Source organism: Microcaecilia unicolor, chromosome 1, assembly GCF_901765095.1.
Source record: "Microcaecilia unicolor chromosome 1, aMicUni1.1, whole genome shotgun sequence".
In the NCBI taxonomy this organism is placed as follows: domain Eukaryota; kingdom Metazoa; phylum Chordata; class Amphibia; order Gymnophiona; family Siphonopidae; genus Microcaecilia; species Microcaecilia unicolor.
The window spans coordinates 593539207-593561711 of NC_044031.1; the positions used below are offsets into that span (position 1 = coordinate 593539207).

Sequence of the window (22505 nt, forward strand, 5' to 3'; positions counted from 1 at the left end):
TATGCATTTTCCAGTCTCCAGAGGGCTTACAATCCCATGTTTGTACCTGAGGCAGTAGTGGGTAAAGTGACTTCAAGATCACAAGGAGCAGCAGTGAGATTTGAACCAGACTTCCTAGTTGACAGACTATTCCACTTTGGTTCCCGTCCTCCCTCTTTGTCTAGCCCACCCAATCCAGCAAACAGCACTCTCACTGAAGCAGACTATACTTCAGATGTTGATTCTCAAAACTGACATATTGTACTTCAGTTACTAAACTGAAAATAAAATCATTCTTACCTTTGCTGTCCGGTGATTTTATTTTTCTAATCATCTTATTCCCTGTCTGAACGCTATTTTCAGGGCCTCCTCTCTCCTCACTATTTTTCTCTTCTCCTCCCTTCTTCCCCTATAACATCTTCCACATTCAACTTTCTGCCATTTTTCCTCCTGCTTATAGGAGAGAGCAGCATGATGCAATTAATCGAGTTAAAATTATTAGCACGCCCAAACTTTTAATGCAATTAATCACGTTAAATGGACAGCCCTAATTCTAACCCAACACAGCTTTAAAAAGTGAACAAAAAGACATAACATCCTACTCACCCAAACTCTTTAAGGACTTCTGGAAGCATTTCTGCTAGCTGATCCATGGAGGGATACACATATCTGAAGAATCAATAAAAATAAATACATTTAACTTAACTTTCCAGCTCTAAATCCGAGCTCAATAAATCTGATTTGAATGTTGTGACCTGAACTAGCCAATGCTTTTACTGTAACTTTTGTCCCATAACAGTTTAGGCAACTTAAGTGCAAGACAGTATTTCACACTAATGTAACAGCCCTAGAGGATGACCGAATTTAGGTTTTTGGTGCCAAAACAGATTCTGCCATGCTTCGGTTTTGGTCGAAAATGACAATGCATGCCTAGTGGCCTCTTTGGTGCAGGAGTGAGCCCTAGTTGTTCCTGCCCACAACAGCTCCGTAGTCAAGATGGCTATGGTGACTTCCTGCAGCAGCCTTGTGAGACTGCCGCAGGAGGTAGCAGTAGTCATTTTGAAATTGTAACCAGCATGGCCAGCTCCAATCTCAAAATGGATATTACCAGGGCTTCTAAGGTGGCCCTGGGGAAGGGGAGAAATCAGGAGCAACTGCGTTAGCTTCAGCTGAAGCAGAGCAGCAAAATTTCAGATGCAGATTCTATTTTGGCTGCCCTCTAAGCTGCCCAACTGTACAGATAAAGGTGCTAAGATCCACCTGCATGAAGGTATTCCTAGGGGCAGAGACTGAGTGAACTGGGATAGGACCAGCACTTATGCATCTCTCTCAAACTCTGCCAATTCTTTCTGTGCATATATGTGCACAGAGTTACACATATACCTCTGAACAGGTCTTGTGTGCACTGTAAACTGGAGTGTTATGAAATCAAATGGAATTACGATGTTACGAAATCTGAATTGAAAATCCATTTGCCCAACATTTGGAGTGGACCAGCAGTTACAATAATCTTGACGCTCTCTAATGGACCTTACTCAGCTTTGAAAAGTTTGTGGATCGAGATTTGCTAGATTATAAAAATACAAATATTCTTATATTCTGCTACATACCATGAAGTTCAGAGCAGATAACGAAAGGCCAGACATCTTTGGGAATAAATTAAAAACCTGAAACAAGTCACAACCCTAGATACTTCTTAAAAAAATACTTTCACAACTTTCTGAAACAGCAAGTAATTTTGTATTTTCTGCATTTCCATAGGCAATGAGTTTCAGATTACTGGCGCTTATATCATAACCCTTTAGGGTCCAGAAAACATAGCATTGTCAATCTACTACCCTTTAAAAGTTGGACACTTGGCCTTTATAACTAGGCTCAACCTACTACAGTTGTGTTCCTTCCTTGAATGGGTGCCCTCTACCAAAGTCAAACTCCCTGTGTCTATTGGAACCTAGACCCTTAACTCTTTCCAGGCTTTACTATCTGCAAATTGTACAAGCAAACTTCATATGGATTTTTGTTTTAATTATCTGCCATGATGTACTAAAGAGGAGTTATTTATAGGGACAATATGTCCCTACCCAACCGTGCTTATAATCTGAGACTACATTTACTAGTATGTTAACATGCATGCATATGATTTACTACAAGCTCAGTTATTGTTTAGGTCTATTGACTAAACAAGTTGCATGAGTGCATGTTAATATGTATTAATAAATGCCTCAGATTGAGGACATGGGAGAGCCATTTTAACTTGCACAAAGTCACATGAAGCATTGGTGGGGAATCTGAGCACTGGCTTCCCAGGCACTTGGCCTGCAGCTCTACTCACCAGCCTGCTGCTTGAAAAGGGGCACGTGTAAATCAACCCCCCCTCTGCCCACAAACATCAAATGAACAAAAAAAACCACACACATACAACTTACCCTGCTGGAAATGCTGCTGCTCCCTTTTGCTGTCCTGGTGCGTCAACTTGACAAACTGCAAAGTGCTGTGTAATTTCTTGCATATCTTCAAAGTTGAAAAAGGAGTCGAAGCAAGTTTTGTCTGTGCAGAAAGAATGAGCATCAAGGATAATCCTAAGGTATACTCTAATGTGATCAACCACTTGTGCCAACAGATGTAGGGAACTGGAGACTCTCCTTCCCTAGTTTAGGACATCTGATATAGACAGGTTATGTGGGATTAAGCTTGGTGCTTCCATGCAGTTCCCCCCCCCCCCCCCAACCCCAAAGAGCAGTAGCTTTGAAGTTGGCGAGATGGGATCTAGGGGGATCTAGCACTTAAAGATACTGACTAAATTTCCATTTCAGCACCAAAACCAGCCCAAGATTTGGGTTTGGTCATGCTTCGGTTTCAGCTGAAAATTCAGATACATTCGAGGCTGAAACCAACTCTCCCTCCCCACCCCCACCCCCCCAAGCCACCAATAGGCCCTCCACAGGTGGGAATTGCAGCAGCCATTTTGACTGTCACCAGGGCTTCTTAGATAGGCCTGGGGAAGGCACACAACACTTTTGGTTTCAACTGAAACAAGTGGTGCATTTCGGTCACAGATTAAGTTTCAGCTGAAACCAAACCCCTGGGGTTCAGTCACCCACTACTTTGAATGAGTAGCTGCTCTCTCCTGGGATTCGTTAAGCTATCAGTTCTTAGAATATGTTCTGATGATGGCCGTCTTAGCTACTTTAAGAGGCCAAGAGGGAATCTAATGGGGGGGGGGGGGGGAGACACTTGCTGACTGCCAGTTAAAGCACTATATACAATCGTTAAATAGACAATCCCTTTGCCTTCATATTGGTACTACTCTTGGAAGCTTTTCTAACATCTCAGAAACCACATCTCAGGGATACACAGCCCTATATAAACTAGAATGGCCCAAAGATTTGATACACATGACAAACGAAATGGGAAAGTGACATGGGGATGGATTTGGGTGAATGGGATTTTCTATAATAAAGGACATTCCTGGGCTGACTACGAATGATGAATATCAGAAATGTTATTTTCAGATGCTTTATAGGGTGTATTGCACTGAGGTTCAACTGTTTCAAGCCCATAGAATACCATCGCCTATGTGTTCTAAATACCAGGTAGTGGATAATGTTTTATCGTTTTTGGGAGGGTCTGGCAACCCAGTGTTAGAGAAACCATGTAATCTGTAACCTCTTTTGACTAGTAGAATTGAGTGTACACCTACTCAATTGCTATTGTATATACCTGGATCTTTTAGTGGTAAACATGTACTTTTTTTTCATAAAATGTGATTATTGGTGAGTAAATATATCTTACAGTCCTTGATCTCTTCACAGCCACCTACCTTTTGACACTGGCACAATCAACTGCTGAACTGGGAGGTACAGGGGAATCCCATAAATGCAAGACCAACTTTATGAAGACATGGGACCCCTATTTGAAATTTTTACCTCCTTGGGGGCAGAGTTATTTTGATTACTTTGTGATTGATGCCCCTGTCTGTTTGTTTTTCTCTTTTGTCCCATGTCTTGAGCTTTTTGGTTTGCTGTTCTGGGGGGTGGGGACAAGGGGAGGGGTACCTTATTTGCCCGAAGGGTTATAAGAATCCAGACCCTTTGGGTACATGGTTAAGTTTGTTTAGATGAAGGGGTGGGGAGGTGGTGTTGGTTACTTTTGTGGTGCTTCTATCCCAACATTGCTGTACATTAGTTTCTGTTCGTTGAATGGGACATTATTTATAAAACATTTAATCAAAATTGTTTGGATGTAAATGAGTTGTTGCTCCACAAGCAAAAGAACTCCCTGTGGAGAAACTTAGATCTCTCTTTGGGGTACAGTGGCCATCCTAAACCACAGTATCCACCTTCCTTAAATTTGGAGGGTGTTACACTGCTAGTGTGCCAGTTTAAGAACTGATAGCATGTAATTATCCAAGACAGACAGCAATGAGATTTTATTTATTTATTGCATTTGTATCCCACATTTTTCCCACCTATTTGCAGGCTCAAAGTGGCTTACATAATGTCGTTAATGTCATTACAAGATATTAGATACAGTTAGTATTGTGCAGAGATTGAGTAGGGAAGAGAGAGGAAGTTAAAATTCCCTTGCTATATCCTACTGGATGTTGCAAGGGGGGTGGGGTTAATTAGCACTATTCATAGTCTAAGCCTGTCCTCCCTGCCAACTTGCTTTCTCTGGTCACATCAGCATATCACTATGTACACAGCCACACTACTGTATATAAACAAAGTTTTGTGTATCTCAGGATCTAGTCTCACATCCCTCCATGCAACACTGGAGAGTTCAGATTCCTTTCTTGCTTGTGTTTCCATTGGAACCAGAGGGGTCAGACACCCTCCCCCTTTCCCAGTTCTGACCTTCAACAGGGTTAGATCAACTGATGCTATTCTACTTGTCATCCAGTTAAAAAGTTGCTTGGGCCAAGTGTCCATACAAAATGTCCCAATCTCACTTAACCCATTAGTGCCCAATGTTCCCATAATAAGCCATATGGGAACAAATTGATTTGTTCCCATATGGGAACATCGGGCACTAATGGATTAAATTAATAGTGCTTAAATTTCAAAACTTTCTGGATTTTCAGCCCAGTTTTGGAAATGTCAAGGAGGCTTACTGCATTGTTTAAATTCAGGTAATCAAGCCCCTGAACAAAGTTAGTGGGCACCCAAAACAATGAGATAAGTGACTTGCCAAGGTCATGAGTTCTAATACCTCCAGCTCACTCAATCATCTGGAATTCTACTGGCAATGACTAGATAGAGGACCATACATGAGCAGATGCTTGTGTGTCAAACTTACGGTTCAAGCCAATGTCATGGTAGGTCAGAATGACTGGACGGCTTCCCTTGGGTGTGCCACACATTGTAACATGGACCGTGCCATGCATGGTCTCAATGTCTTGTTCCTGTGGGGAAAAAAAATGAAAATCCTCTGAAAAACAAACTCCATTGACCCTGCTTGGTCTAATGTGGGGAACTTGACTTACCCCCTTCTCACTGCCAACAAAAAATAAAGAGACTACTTAAAAAAAAAAAAAAAAAAAAGCCACCAACAACAAAATTAACATAAGAAATTGTACATCAACAAAATAATGAACATTAAGGATATGGGAATATGGGAATAAAAGGCAGCAGCTTTATTTACAGGAAATGATTACACCATCCAACAAAAATCTACCTGCACTAAGGAGCTAAGGAGCTTTCATTCAAACCAAATAAAAGCCACCCAAGCCCACCATGATCAACTAGAGCTTAGGGAGCATGTATGACCTCCGTGCACAAGCTCATGGACAAAGGTCGTTCTTAACTGCCTGGAAAAAGTTAATATTCCACCACAGCAATAAACTCAGATGTACTGCCATCTGCAACCACAAAGAATGCATTTTAGTTCTGTACTAAAGATCTATATCCTCTACTAAGTAAAAGGTAACAAATGGGGGTGCAAGAGGGTGAGAATACCAACTCTGAGGAGCAGTTAACAAGGCCTGCTCTTCTGAAGGGTCAGCTTAAATATCAGCCACCTACTCTCCTCACGTTAAAGCCAGATGACCAATCCTCAAGGCAAAAAAAAATTTAAAAACAAATCTTTAGCCACAATTATTCCTCTTCAATTTAGGCCTGCTTCTGTGCAGAAACGGCCCAGGATAGGAGGTTGCGGTCTCACCCATTAAAGGTCCAGGATAGTCTCCCATTAAAAGGTACATTCCCAGGACAGGTCTTCAGACTAGAAACTTGGTACCTGTTTTATAGAATTACCCTCTTAACATTTGTGCTGAATGTGCAGGTAAATCATTAGAATACTGGCAAAAGTATGTAAATGTCAAAATCTACTTAACTGCTACTCTGTAAATATGTACATGGACAGGACTCGCATGCACATTTCTGGCATTCAGAGCCAGTACTTGTGCCACTCTAGGGCTGCCCTCAAATGCTCATTGCTAGATAGGTAAGGTAAAATAACACACCTATTACACTAGCATCTTGCAAAAATTAGATACTTAAATATAGGCACAGTGTTGGTAGTGTTACAGAATAGCCCCCCCCCCCCCCCCAAAAGGGTACCCTCAATGCCATCTAGTGTGAATCTATAATAGCATCCAGATTCCATCACAGATACCTACAGTGGTGGAAATAAGTATTTGATCCCTTGCTGATTTTGTAAGTTTGCCCACTGACAAAGACATGAGCAGCCCATAATTGAAGGGTAGGTTATTGGTAACAGTGAGAGATAGCACATCACAAATTAAATCCGGAAAATCACATTGTGGAAAGTATATGAATTTATTTGCATTCTGCAGAGGGAAATAAGTATTTGATCCCCCACCAACCAGTAAGAGATCTGGCCCCTACAGACCAGGTAGATGCTCCAAATCAACTCGTTACCTGCATGACAGACAGCTGTCGGCAATGGTCACCTGTATGAAAGACACCTGTCCACAGACTCAGTGAATCAGTCAGACTCTAACCTCTACAAAATGGCCAAGAGCAAGGAGCTGTCTAAGGATGTCAGGGACAAGATCATACACCTGCACAAGGCTGGAATGGGCTACAAAACCATCAGTAAGACGCTGGGCGAGAAGGAGACAACTGTTGGTGCCATAGTAAGAAAATGGAAGAAGTACAAAATGACTGTCAATCGACAAAGATCTGGGGCTCCACGCAAAATCTCACCTCGTGGGGTATCCTTGATCATGAGGAAGGTTAGAAATCAGCCTACAACTACAAGGGGGGAACTTGTCAATGATCTCAAGGCAGCTGGGACCACTGTCACCACGAAAACCATTGGTAACACATTACGACATAACGGATTGCAATCCTGCAGTGCCCGCAAGGTCCCCCTGCTCCGGAAGGCACATGTGACGGCCCGTCTGAAGTTTGCCAGTGAACACCTGGATGATGCCGAGAGTGATTGGGAGAAGGTGCTGTGGTCAGATGAGACAAAAATTGAGCTCTTTGGCATGAACTCAACTCGCCGTGTTTGGAGGAAGAGAAATGCTGCCTATGACCCAAAGAACACCGTCCCCACTGTCAAGCATGGAGGTGGAAATGTTATGTTTTGGGGGTGTTTCTCTGCTAAGGGCACAGGACTACTTCACCGCATCAATGGGAGAATGGATGGGGCCATGTACCGTACAATTCTGAGTGACAACCTCCTTCCCTCCGCCAGGGCCTTAAAAATGGGTCGTGGCTGGGTCTTCCAGCACGACAATGACCCAAAACATACAGCCAAGGCAACAAAGGAGTGGCTCAGGAAGAAGCACATTAGGGTCATGGAGTGGCCTAGCCAGTCACCAGACCTTAATCCCATTGAAAACTTATGGAGGGAGCTGAAGCTGCGAGTTGCCAAGCGACAGCCCAGAACTCTTAATGATTTAGAGATGATCTGCAAAGAGGAGTGGACCAAAATTCCTCCTGACATGTGTGCAAACCTCATCATCAACTACAGAAGACGTCTGACCGCTGTGCTTGCCAACAAGGGTTTTGCCACCAAGTATTAGGTCTTGTTTGCCAGAGGGATTAAATACTTATTTCCCTCTGCAGAATGCAAATAAATTCATATACTTTCCACAATGTGATTTTCCGGATTTAATTTGTGATGTGCTATCTCTCACTGTTACCAATAACCTACCCTTCAATTATGGGCTGCTCATGTCTTTGTCAGTGGGCAAACTTACAAAATCAGCAAGGGATCAAATACTTATTTCCACCACTGTACATAACCTGGTATTGGTACAAGTCATGTACACACCTGCAGTACACCCAGGGCTGTGGAGTCGGTACACCAAATCTTCAACTCCAATGCCTATTTTTCTACTGTAACTCCAAACTCCAGCTCCTCCTGATATTAGGCTTTAAATTTAGTTCTGCCCTGAAGTACTGTAAATATAGCTTTGTCACAAAAACATTAGCCACTCACCTGAGGTGACCCTGCGGCCACTTAGGGGTCTATCCCCAGTACAGCTCAGGTCAGCCTGTACCTGCCACTTGTGGTCTCACTAGCACCCTCCTACCACAGACTCGATCACAACTGCCTCTGAGCAAGTCTCCTGTTCTCAAAATGATCCCTATGATTTCTAAGTCACTGAAGCCACACTCCCAGTAAGCATTCAGACCAACACACAACCCACCAGGATTCTTTATCAATCCAGAGACAATAAATATTGTTTATGGTCTTCAAATTGAACAATGGAACAAAATAGAGCAAATAGCAAACAACAACAACAGGTAGCTGAAAAATGGATAACACTAACTAAACATTTACTTCCTAGAAAGTACCTGGGGAGGTCAGGACATAATTTACTGAGCCTCAGCAAAGAGATATATGTCTCTTTTCTCCTGGGCTAAGAGTAATGCAACAGTCCAGCATCTGCTGGGTAATTTCAAACTCCTGGCCAATCAGGTCCCAGAACAGTCAAGTTCCAAATAAAAACCGGCTACATCACTACAGGCATTTCCTTTATCTCTGTGCTAACTAAGGGGGTCTTTTACTAAAGCTTAACTATCTTCAGCAGGGCCCATAGGAATAAAATGGGCCTTGCTGAAGACAACTCGAGCTAAGCTTTAGTAAAAGTTCCCTAAGAAAGATAGGTCAGTCTTCTAACAGCTTTAACCCTTTAGTGTCCAATGTCCCCATATGGCTTATTACGGGAACATTGGACACTAAAGGGTTTTAAACATGAACCACCTGCTGGCCAAATAGGAGAAATACACTTGAGATAATTAAGAAAGGAAAATATCCAATACATTTTACAGGCTTAAAACACACTTTCTTCACAAGTTTCAGATCCAGGACAAAGGTCTGAATACATAAGTATACAATGATACATTTAAAATATTACCTTTTTTTTTTAATTGTATTTTGAAGTTGGGAGTCAGTTGGTGCATTGCCCTGATTTCACCCCCACAGCCCTGGTTACCCCCTCATGCACATTTACATCCTTGTTATAGAATTTGAGCAGTTACACATGTGACACCATTAATTAGGCATAATTGGCACCAACAATGGTTTTAACTGACCAGCATTAATTTGTATTTCTTCAAACTGCAATTACATGCTATTCTAAGTTTTTATTTTAAGCAATTTACAAATTCAAAATCCAAGAATAAATTCTTCAGAAAAGATTATCAATACAAATTTCAAAATCACAAAGATAACATTAACACAGCTTTCTCATCTTTAGTCCACAATTAAGGAAGGAGCAAGGCACAATGTCTAGGAAAATGGAGAAAACTCCACACTATTCAAAGAAATTAGAGGCTAGAAAGGGAGTGATTCAGGGTTATGACCAAACTAATTTACAGGGTAGATGTAACTACTACTCTTGGCTGCGAAAGTGGAATTACAACAGACTTGGAATCCAGAAAAGAACTTAAAAAAATGTACAGGATCCTAAAAAACATATTTAACCAAATTTAATTTCGATACACATTTGCAGGGAAAATTCAGACAGAAAAAAAGACCGCCCAATTGTATAACTTGTGGGTGAAGTTTAAGGAAAAATTGGCGCCTCTTTTGGGTTGCTTTAGATACATCCACAAACATTCTACTCTTACAATTCAGAAAAAGTTCACTATGGCAGAAACATTGTTTCAATATCCAGTCTCTATCAGGTTGTAATACAAGTGTGACTATTAATGTTGCAGGTTTTGAACCCAAATTATCTTCAAATGTCTAAGATTTAAACTCTCAAAAGATACTTTGGTCCCTTCAGAAACAGGTTGTTCCGTAGTCTTCATAATATAAGGTAATAGGTAATACATTTTTGAGACCGAGGATAAGCTTGTTCCTTGATCTTCAGTATTTCAGACAAATACTTTAAAAAGGTTATAAGAGGAGCAATTGAAGATTGTCAAGGAAACTTTATTAACCGCAATGTTTTAGACCTCTGTTGGTTTTCTAAGTTTTCAATCTTATTCTGAAGCAACAAGTTCTTTAATCATATTTACTTGCATTTGTTGGAGATTGGACATTCTTAGCATCAGTCTCAATCCTTTTATCCATTATTAATATTGTTTTTTTCCAAAATAGGTACTCTTTGATGAGATTTGAGTTTGCTGGAATACTAATAAGTTTTTGAGAAAAAGATGTTTCTAAACCCAAAAAGGCAAATAGTATCTAGAGTAATAGTTGCTGGCTTAATAGGCAAAAACGACTTACTCAGTGAAGTAGAATCGGTCACATATTCACCAGAGAGTTGTATCTCCTTTATCAAGGTAGATTCGCCAAAAAAACACCAGCTCCATATTGTTCCACACCTGTGTAGAAATGCTCGGCGGCATGTAGCTAGAGACTGACCCCGCTCCAGGAAACGCTACCACCTCTTTGGGACGCAGAGTTCCCTGCGCTAGTCTCTGCTCATCTGCCAGCATGGGCGGCGGCATCCGTAACTCGGGACTTTAAAGAGTTGTTTCTGCTTCAAGCTGTGGGGAGTGGTTCACCTCCCAACACTCCCTCCTGCAGCAAAGATACAGATCCCGATATTAATCCTGAAACATCAAAGCGATCCATGGGTCCTACCGACGGTGTGACAAGCGTAGCAGGGCCAACGCGTTGCCTACCTCTCCTTTTAGGCATGAAAAAAAAAAAAAAAAAAAAAAAAAACAACGATGTTACCATGTTCAAAGAATAAAGGTAGGACCAAAGCAGCTTCACAATGCTCCCTTCAATCCGCCATCTTGCTCCTCCGTAAGTTTAAAAGTGCAATTTCTATTGCATACCATTATGAAGGGTGGGACCTGGTACCTACACATTAACTTCAAATATCCTTTACTTGTCCACCTTCTGCATTTAGGCATAAGCGTGTGAAATTGACATGTGCCTGCTACTGACATGGCATAAATGCTCATGCTTAACGTAGTAAGTGTTGCTATAATGGGCCAGACTGACAGTCTAAGAGTCAGATGCATCAACCAAACGTAAAAAGCAAAAACTTAAAAGCTGTTACCGAATTTTAAAAAACGAACAATGCAGTAAAAAAAAAAAAACAAGTCTCACATGTTCGGTGCGGTATTTGAAAGTACAATGCATCAATCTGGTGGAATCCCAGTCGGTAATCGGCCCCTAAAGCATGCGCAGAGCAGCCAAGCATTATGCTGGCTGCTCTGCGCATGCCACAAACGTCAAAAAAAAAAAAAAAAAAAAAAAAAAACACGTGGAACAGGAGGGGGCAAAGGCGCTCATCAGGGGCGTCCTGTATGGACGGCCTTGCCCCCCCCCCCCCCCGCCCGTGGTCACTGCTGCTGCTCCCCGCTTCCTCCGCCAGCATTAAATAAAAGAAAACAAAAATCAAAGCTTCAGCCCCCCTCCCTTCCTGTCTCTCAACTCAGACAGGGGCGGGGCCAGGTCAGAGAAGACGAAGGAGAGAGACGTCCTGAAGACTGCAGCAATCTGGTCTTCTTGCCCGTACAGCGCCTTCATACAGAGGTGAGACGCGCTGCACGGGCCCGGTAATGCGGGGGGGGGGGGGGGGGCGGGGCAGTGTGGGGAAAGAAAGAGTTGAGAGACCGGAAGGGAGGGGGGGGGGGCCGAAGCTTTGATTTTGTTTTCTTTTATTTAATGCTGGCGGAGGAAGCGGGAAGCAGCAGCAGCGACCACGGGCGGGGGGGGGGGGGGCAAGGACGTCATTAAAGGACACACCTGACGAGCGCCTTTGCCCCCTCCCGAACTTTTTTTTTCAGTTTTATAGTGATGCAGGGGGAGCGGGGAGCAGCAGTGACCTCGGGCGTCAATAAAAGACGCCCCTGACGCGCGTTTTCACCCCCCCTCGCTTTTGTTTTTTACATTACAGTTTTCAGTTGGATAGCCCTAACGACAGGTACAGACCTGTCGTTAGCTTTCCGGCACTTTTCCTGCATTAGGGTAGTCGGAAAACTTTGATGCATCTCGTTTCTATGGGGTTTCTACACAATTTGCTCATCTGCATTCCGTTTTCTGCCACTGTGGTCGGAAAATGGCCTTTAATGCATGCCGCGGTTCGAAAATTCTTCATTAGAGGGTCGTTAAAGGGTCATTAAAGCTTAGTGCATCTGCCTCTAAGTCCAGTAGCCCGTTTCCAACAGTGGTCAGAGACCCCCAAAAGAGTAAAAGATTTTATGCTGCTTATCTTAGAAGCAAGCAGTGGATTTTCCCCATGTCCATCTTGTCTTATGGATTTTTCTTGGAAATTATACAAACTTTTAAATCCCACTGAGCTAACTGCTTTTACCACAAATTCCTGAGTACACGAGTGAAGAAATTTCTCCATTCGTTTTAAAATTTACTACTTAGTAACTTCATGTGCCCCCTAGTCTCTGTATTTTTTGGATAAACAAGCAGTCATCTACCCATTCCACTCAGGATTTTGTACACCTCTATCTCCTCAGCTGTCCCTTCTCCAAGCTGAAGAGCCCTAGCTGCTTTAACCTTTCCTCATAGGGAAGTCATCCCATCCCCTTTGCTACTCTTCCCTGTACCTTCTCTAATTCAGCTATACCATTACCTTTGGAATGGTCACACCATGGAGCAATTCAAAGGCATAACATTCTTGTTTTCATTCCTTTCCTTATGTTACACAAAGGCAATTTACACACAATTGCCATTATAGAATTTGTGATTAGTTCATTATATCTTGGCTCCCAACTCCAGGCAAACTCTTAGTAACTTAGCACAGCCATTTGCATTAGTGGGATTTAGCTGCTGTTCAGGACCCGAGCATACCAACAGCATCTTTTGATGTCACTGTTAAATGTCAGCTAATGTTTGCCAAGAAGCAGCTGTTTAGAACTGCAGCCAGAACTCAAAATGGAAGACAGGCAGATCTTCATGAAGTTACTTAGCCTCTCTACTGCTCCTTTCCACCCCAACAGAAAGGAGAGGTGCCTTTAACTGATAGACGTGCAGTGTTAAAAAAAAAAATCAAGTTTTACTTAAAGATGTCAGCATCAGCTGATTTAAGTGTTACAGAAGCCCATTAAAGCTAGCCTGTTAAAATGCAACCGAAAAGACAGCTAAACTCAGCTGCAGGTGCATCCTGTGGCAGTTCAAATTTAGTTTTTACTTAAAAAAAAAAAAAAAAAAAAAAAAGGTACGAGCTAAAGATGAATGATTTCTATTCTAATGCCACAGTCACAGGGCTTTTCTACAAACAGTAGTGTTTCACATGCACTGTGGACTCACTACCAGAGACCTACCCTCGCAATAACCAGACTCTGAAAAGACAGCATGGCAAACTTATCAGTCCTCAGAATACACCTTGTTGGGAAACACCAGAGCCCTACAAAGGAACATACATATCCAGAATGATTAGAATTTTCAAATACAGAATAGAATGACCACATTAGAAATTTTCAAACTGGAAACCACAAGAAGATGGACTGACTGCAGTATAATACTGCAGAAATAGAAACAAATGCATTTTCTCCTGTATTGTGCAAGACGGATTCTGCACAGTTACTTCCCAAAAACATGGATCACTGATATTTTTCTACCTTTGTTTGGACAGCTTGGGCTCTGTGGCTTGTCTTGCAGGGGTTAAGTTATATGCTGGCTGCAGCAGGCACAGATCTGTGATTTTCTCCTGTGGACTTGAAGCCTGTTGAAGACATGGGTTCTCTCATGACAACACTATGTGTGCAATGCAAAAGGTGCCTTAACCCAGTACCAGCCAGAAGCCCCCCCCCCCCCACCCCCTGTAAAAGCCGTGAGTGGAGAATAAGCAGTTGTATTTGCCATCTTCATCACTGGTCCATGTTACCAACTGGTCTGATTCTACCAAGCTATACCAAGCTCAACGCCTGCCTTTAGACTTCATTGGACTGGAAAGAATTCTTACTGCATGTTTCTTGCATTATTAAATTATTTTCCCAATAGTTATTTCAATTTCAAACTTATGGTGCAGGGTTCTTTGACATAACCAATGCACTGGCTTTGTTCTCAATAGGGTAGATTATTTTAGCAGAGAAACACCCACACACCAGCAGACAAGGATCATTAGATCACAAAATCAGAGGAAGCTGAGAGGAGATAACTGACCCCTCTGAGTTTGAGCTTAAAGCTCAAAACTTGTCTACCTCAAAGATGGCCTCAATTTTTGCCATTATGAGGCAAGAATGAGGAAGAGATGGTCTCCGACACATACCCTAGTTCAGTGTCCTTCAATGCCAAGCCTAGGAGCCAATGGTGGCCCCTGGAGACCTCTGAGGTGGCCACCATTGTCTTTCTGCTACTCTGCCTCTACCCAGGTTCAGGACAGAAAAGGGAATGTGGATGAGGAAGAACTGCATGCTTAAGGAGAATGCATTTGGAAATGCTCACAACGAAGATACCCCACACCCTCAACTAAGTTTGAAGGTGGGCTGGTGGGGGATGGATGTCATTGAGACACTGATCAGCAGTGCTGTGGCCCAGCATAGGATGATGTTTGGCAGCTCTCTTTCAGGTCACTAGAATCCAACGTGGCCCCAGTAAGTGTAGTTAATATAATAAAATAGCATTGTGAGGGCTCTGTTCTCTTAGTAGATCATGAGTAGACACTATATTTATAGTGTCTATACATATATATATATATATATATATATATATAGTGTCTACTCATGATCTACTAAGAGAACAGAGCCCTCACAATGCTATTTTATTATATTAACTACACTTACTGGTTTGTCTGGGAACAGAAATGTGTTCAATATTTTGTACAAAAACATTTGAGTCTTTAAACCAACTTATCCCACAAGATGTGGAATACTGTTAACATGCTGCACTGATAAACAGAAGTGCAGCATTGTTAACAGCATGTTAATAGAAGGGGAGGAGACATTTTAACATTAAAAAAAACCGAAAGTCTAAAGTTTTCAGTTTAAGGATTTTTAGTGTTTTCCAGGTAATACAGCTGAAAATTTCAGACCACCCCAGTGCTAAAATAGCACCACTAACCATGCAATTCTGACCATATGCAGATATCTGCTTAATATCCAGGATTACAGTGCCAGCCAGAGACTAAATATTGACCTGAATCTGTTGGGGAAACTGCAGCAAATATGAAGTCTTGAGCTTAGGATGAAGAGCACTTAGTCAGATTAAAACACATTGAAAAAATGATTAAAAATGTCTAACCCCCAGATTGACCAATTGTGTACAGCAATACAGCCAAAAGGAAGATAGAACTTAAACTGAATGACAAGTGAGAGCCATGGATTTCAGCTCGTCACAGCCTCAAAAGCAAAGCCTGGTTTGATCACTGATCTTTTACTACAGAGAGAGCTCATCTATCACATCCACCTTTATACTGCTCATGAAAAACACAAGCCAAATACAATTATGCTTTGTTTTATGGACATGCCAGACTGGACAATTCAAGCATTCTGTTTTTCATGCAGTGGTTCAATGCCTCCATTCTGGAAAACATCAAAACCCTTTATCCCCAATGGGGTCAGGCAGCAGGGTATTATAACCCAGTCTCTCCTCCCAATATCAGACAGGTTCTTAACCTCCTTATATAAAACATAGCACCTAGGCTGCCAAGTACACGAGGTTACAAAAGCTACCACTAATGCTACTCTTGTTCCAAGACAAATAAACTTCTCCAAAGTTTATTATGCAGTTAAAGACATGTTGTTTGCTTCCAAGTCAACCACAGTTCCATACAACTTCTGCCCTTGGAAATCTACACACCCACCTATAAACCCCCCACAAAACACCCTATCCCATGCATTCTAAAAAGGTCGCCCAAAGTTGGGTGCCAGTTTTGGAAGTTAAGTCAATTACGTACCAATTATTGGAGATCATTTGCACTGATTTTTTTTTTTAGTTGCATGCACAGCACACCTACAGAAAGAGCAGGGAAGGGACGTAGGCCACCCAAAAATCAATGACGTAGCCCAGAGGCACATGCTGACTCCTGAAGCAGGCAATCTGTTTGCGGAAATGCAGTGCCGTGTCTAGTCTATGTGCCTTGATATCTGCTTAATAAGAGTCACTGCAACCCACCCCTGGACTACATCACTGATTTGGCTTACCTACATCCCTTCCCTACTCTGTTTTCCTGTGGTTTTTGGCTCTGTAGGGAATTTATCCTTCCTGTTTGCGTGAATTTGCATGCTGCCTTATACCCTATAATATGGGTACCTAAATTTCAAGGCATGACCATGAGAGGGACATAGGTATTGCAGGAAATTAGGTGCCATGCTATAACAGTGAGATTTCTACACCCAAATGCTATCAGTTGGGCATCAGGTTTCAGCAGGCTAAAATTCTTGCACCCAAAGTATGGAGCTGCAACCCACTAAGCACTATTCTATAAAGTCTGCTTAGCGTGGATCTAAAATGGTTACTAAGTCTGGGCACCATTTACTCAATCCAGCCCTAGGTGTCTATAGCACATACTTATGCCTTATCTTCCAGGGGCACATTTCCGGGCACCTATTGTGGCACAATAAAATGCTTTAGGATAAAAAATATACTAGGGATGGGCGAGTGTCTGAGTGATGTGCCGATCCTTCAATCGAGCAAAAGGGAGATGCTAAACAGTCATAGTGAAATGCCTGTTAAAATAAGTGCAAGAGCACCTAATAAAGAGATGCAAGATGAAGACCCCTTTTACAAGTGAAGCATGAATTCAGGAGTGGAGGAGTGGCCTAGTGGTTAGAGTGGTGGACTTTGGTCCTGGGGTACTGAGGAACTGAGTTTGATTCCCACTTCAGGTACAGGCAGCTCCTTGTGACTCTGGGCAACTCACAACCCTCCATTGCCCCATGTAAGCCGCATTGAGCCTGCCATGAGTGGGAAAGCGCGGGATACAAACGTAACAAAACAAAACAAAAAGTTACTTCATGTGGTCACACTGCTATAAAGGTTGTAAGTTATAAAACAGGATATGATCACTGAAATGACTACCCACAAATGTGTTTCTACAATTCTGTTCCTTCACTAACAAACCCTCTACAGTTCAAGTCTATCACCATAGGCTTGCCATTTGCAGGTTTATCCATACCCTTCCACCCCTTTCAAGGCAAAATTTGCTCTCCTGGGCTACAGCTAGACTCAGGTACTTGGTGGACATTTATGAGATCAACTACTTAGCAGCAGCCCCTATCTGTCAAAATCCAGGTGCTACCAAATAAGAATATGATTTTCGGGCTTACCCCACATTTGTTGGAGTCTTACCCTTCCCTCTTAGAAGGGTCACAGGCATAATTCCAAAACAGACTGCCCGAACTATCTGACCTTAACAAGTCCATGACAAGCTTCCAGAGCTTCCTGGCCACTAGACACACTGCTTCCCAAAAGGAACCAAAGTAAAGATTATGAAACCCACATGCCCGGACAGTAGTTTGTCCGCATTCCAGCAACATGCTGCAGTTGTCAGACATTCAAAAAGCACTTTCTGGGTGCCAGCACCAGCTACCTGGTTAAGTACCACTGACCAGGGCCATCTACTGATTTCCAGCGGCACTGAAAAATTAGACAACCTGGCACTGAACACTGCCACTTAACTAGTTATTTCTGATGGTCTGGATCCTATCCAAATATTCAGCAAAGATTTGGATAGCAGCTGGCACTGAATACCCAGGATTTAAAAGCCAACTACAGAGTAAATATTGATCTAAATCTGTTGGAGAAACTGCTGTAAATATTAAGTCTTGACGCTCAGAATGAAAAGGCCTCTAGGTGTCTTATGCCCAGGTTCACATGTGAATGCGAGGTCAGGCAAATTATGTCATTTCAGAAATTACTGAATTTGTTTTTTTATTTAGAAATTGCCCGATTTAATGATAATTATGCTGAGTCTTGACTTTTAAATGTGATTTTTTTTTTTTGTATTGATAATTTTATGCATTATATTTTTCTATTATTCTGGCATGTTAGCCACACTGAACTCAGGTGTGTGGGGTATAATGTCCTGTAATGTAACATTATGTCGAGATCAACATCGCAGCTTCTGGGCACAACCACTCCAGAACACAAAATGCTAAGACACGCTCCAGTTCCATTTTTCTATTTAATGCATTAATTCCATGCATTAAAAATGCAAGGACAAAATGACCAAGACTTTTCTACCCTCATGGAAAAAGCTGCTAGAACAAACCATGGCAATAAGCAGCTTATGGCATATTAATAGGCTATGGAAAAGTCCACACTGGGAGCAAAGCCAGCACCTTTCACACCAGTAACAGAAGCACAGTCCTGCATCTTAGCACTGGTTCCCTTTCCCTGTCGCTCTCATTATAGCTTGCATGGAAAATGGTCAGTCACATCCAGCACCATCACAACCTCTGAATGTGCAGTCACAGGCAAAAGCCAAGGGCTTCAGAACTAGTGACTGCCAGTCTGTGCTTCTCACAGCACAGGTTATATACCTCTGTATAAGCTTTCAGATCCCACCATGCCTGGCTAGGTGCGTTGAACTATAGTGGGTGAGGAAGTCTTTCTATAGTTGATCTTTGTTAAAGGGTTTGTTGTTCAGAGAAGGCATAAACTCAATCAGCTCAAAAAAAGGTCATGGGTTGGGGGTGGTTGGAGGGTCATGTTACTGGTTGTGATGGGAGACTCTGGCTAAGCTATTGCAATTACTGTATTAACACTACCATTCGCAAGTGCCTCCACTTCATAGGCTGGGGCACAATATACTGCAGATTTACATGAATACTGGTAAGGGAGGGGAGGGAAAGGAAAGGTTTTCCAAAATCAGACTTCCTTTCTGGCCCTCAAGTTGTGTGGGTGAAGACACCAGTACTATATTTTAAGACAACTGGAATAGGATGGATAAAAGCTACTGGACTCACATGGGCCCCCTTAGGGACCAGGAAAAGTTAAGTTGTGTGCCAGTATACACATTTTTAAATTGATTCACAGCTTTGTAGTTTGTGATTAGAAAAACTACTACAAGAAGCCATAAATAAAAGACAGTAGATCTTAACACAGGAATCCCCTCCATCCTCTGATGGCTGATCTGCTTGCAATGTTAAGAAGTCACTTCACAATTATGTTACTGTATTCTCTACCATAATGGTTCAGCAACTGTTTAAAATTTTCAGCCTAAATACGTTAAGATTTTTTTTTTCTATCCAGATTAAGGCTCCCTTTTTCCTAAAGAGGAGCCATAGTTTTCTGTCCCCCCCCCCCCCCCCCCAGTCTTAAGGCCCTGCCTACATGTATTAGCATAGAGAGGAGGAGAGGGGGGGGGGGGGAAGAACAGATGGTGATAAACCAGATATTGACTTGGAACGCATCAGCAAAGCAACATTAAACCAGCACCTGAGGGGAGAAAACCCAAGCACACACGTGCACCAAGCACAGTAATCTGATGGGAGATAACAGGCCATCTGCTCACAGAGTCCAACTGTTTTACAGCTCAGCCTGCTGGCAAGGATTATTTTTTATTTTTTAAATATGGTCCTTTATATAAAACCTTCCACAGCTGTCCTTCAAAATAGAGGGTAAAAACAACCTTAAAGAAACTTAAGGTCTCTTCAGCATGATATTAAATAGTTGTCTAGGTCCTAAACAAAAGATAGAAGCCATTTGGCAAAATCTCATACAGTGCTAATTTCAGTTCTCACTCCCTCCGGGTGTAATACACAATGTAACCCTAGGCTCACCACAAAGTTGCAGCCACCAGCAAGCGCTGGGTCAGCACCTGAACCAGTGTCATTACAAAAGTCTTACTGAGCTTGGCGCAGGCCCGGACTTTACTCCAGTAGGCTGTAGAGTTTTAAGCTACACTCTTAACAGTCTTGGAACAAATACACTTTACTCTCACTCCAAAATAATTCTCCATGCCAGGTTTTATAATTTTAAAAATGCAAGCTTTACTAGAATGCTGCAATAGGCTGATATCCAAACTTCATACTTTCTGGTAACAAATAGTTCACTCAATATCAAACAATTCACTCAGTATCAACACAGTTCAATTTCTATCCAACCAAGTTAATTTGCTGAAAGAGGTTTAAGTGCCAGTCCAAGACTTGGTGTAAGAGTTCCAACTTTACTTATAAATCCTAGGGTATTTACATAATTTACAGCTCCATCAACGGTCAAATACCCATAAGATAATAGCCATACTGGGTCAGACCAGTAGTCCATCTAGTCCAGTAACTCGGGATTTTCTACATATCAAATCATATCCCTCCCTCAGCTGTCTTTTCCAAGCTGAAGAACCCCAACCTCTTTTAGCGTTTCCTCATATGGGAAGAGTTCCATCCCCTTTATCATTTTGGTCACTCTGAACCTTTTCAAATTCTTGTCATAGCTCTGGAGATACATGACCAGAATTGAACTCAATCAAGCTGAGGTCGCACCATGCAGCGAGAGATAATATTCTTGGTCTTATTTTCATCTCTTTCCAAATAATTCCTAGCATCCTGTTTGCTTTTTTTGGCCACTGCCTCATACTGGGCAGAAGACTTCAGCGTATTGTCTATGACACCTAGAGTTTTCTTGGGTGCTGACCCCCCAAGGTGGACCTTAGCATCAGATAACTGATTTGGATTATTCTTCCCAATGTGCATCACTTTGCATTTGTCCACATTAAAATTTTATCTGCCATTTGGATGCCCAGTCTTCCAAATGTCTTCCTGCAGTTTTTCACAATCTGCATCAAAACCTCACTCATCATTCAGATTTCCAAATAGCACCAATCCCAGTACAGATCCCTGCGCAACTCCATTAGTCAATTCCTAATCCACAGAAGGATATTGCCTCCTAGCCCATAGTTCATGATTAATTTTCTCAGTCTGAGGAAGTTCGTCAAAAGCTTTCTGAAATCTAGATACACCACAACCAGCTCACCTTTATCCATGAATTTTATTCGTTATAATAGCTTCCACTATTTTGCCCGGCACTGAAATCAGGCTTACCAGTCTGTGCGCTTCCCAGATCACCCCTGGAACCATTTTTAAGAGATCAGCATTACACTGGTCACCCTCCAATCTTCAGGTACTATGGATGATTTTAACGACAGGTTACAGATCAACAACAATGTTTTCTTTCCGTATCCTGGGGTGTAGACAACCTGGTTCAGGTGATGTATCACTAACTTGATGATTTGGCTCAGTACATCTTCCTGGTTCACAGAGATTTGTTTCAGTTCTTCTGCATCATCACTCTTGAAAACCATTTCTGGTACAGGTAGATCTTACATTATCTTCCATAAAGACTGAAGCAAAGAATTCATTCAATCTCTCCACTAAGCCCCTGCCCTCCCTGTGTGCCCTTTTTGCTCCTTCATAATCTAATGGTCCCACAGATTCCCTTCACAGGCTGTTTCCCATATACCTGAAAAATGTGTTACTATGAGTGTTTCTGTGGCAAGTTTTTCTTCATATTTTTTTTTAGAATTCTTATCACTGCTTTGCATCTAGCTTGACAGTGCTTGTGTTGCTTATTTTCTTTATTCAGATCCTCTCTTTCTATTCTTTGAAGGATGTTCTTTTGGCTCCAATAGCTTCTTTCACTTTTTAAGCACACTGGCTGTGGTTTGCTCCTTTCCACCTTTGTTAATATGTGGAATGCATCTGGGTCTGGGCTTCCACAATGGTATTTTTAAACCATGTCCATGCCAGATTTAAAGTCCTAACCTTTACAGCTGATCCTTTTAGCTTTAACTATTTCCTCTCATTTTCATTTCCTTTCAAAAATTAAATACTGCTACAGTAATTTCCTTAGCGACTTCACGATCATCAGCTCAAAATTGATCATGTTATGATCACCGTTTCCCAGTGGATCCAACATGTTAACTCTCATACTATGCCCTGCATTCCACTAAGGACTAATCTAAAATAGCTGCCCTTCTGCCCATCCTTTTGGGCAGAATAATCCAAGGCTGTGCTTGCAGCACTGTTTATGGCAAGCTGTCCCACTGGGCTTTATCCAGCTCCTGGACCCACTTAAGATCAAACCTCTATGTCTCCTCTCCTCCAAAAGGTGCATTTCCATGAGCTACTGTCTCTGGTACTGAACAAGCTCTTTCCTTGAAAATGCATGGAGGGTTTGAATGTATTGTGTTAGGACTTTTCTCCTTGCTTCAAAAAAAAAAAAAAAAAAAAAAGGCTATCACA

The 22505-nt window shown here is 42.0% G+C and overlaps 1 protein-coding gene across 2 annotated transcripts in view; it reads right to left on the reverse strand.

Moving 5' to 3' along the window:
• The window catches only part of NDRG1 (N-myc downstream regulated 1), a 154997-nt gene that overhangs the window by 41059 nt on the left and 91433 nt on the right, over window positions 1-22505 (reverse strand). For both annotated transcript variants that reach the window (XM_030219403.1, XM_030219410.1), the window contains 3 exons: window positions 5278-5383; window positions 2406-2526; window positions 586-648 (listed from right to left, as the gene is read on the reverse strand). In XM_030219403.1, coding sequence (XP_030075263.1) covers window positions 586-648; window positions 2406-2526; window positions 5278-5383 — 290 coding nt within the window. The remainder of the gene's footprint in view (window positions 1-585; window positions 649-2405; window positions 2527-5277; window positions 5384-22505) is intronic.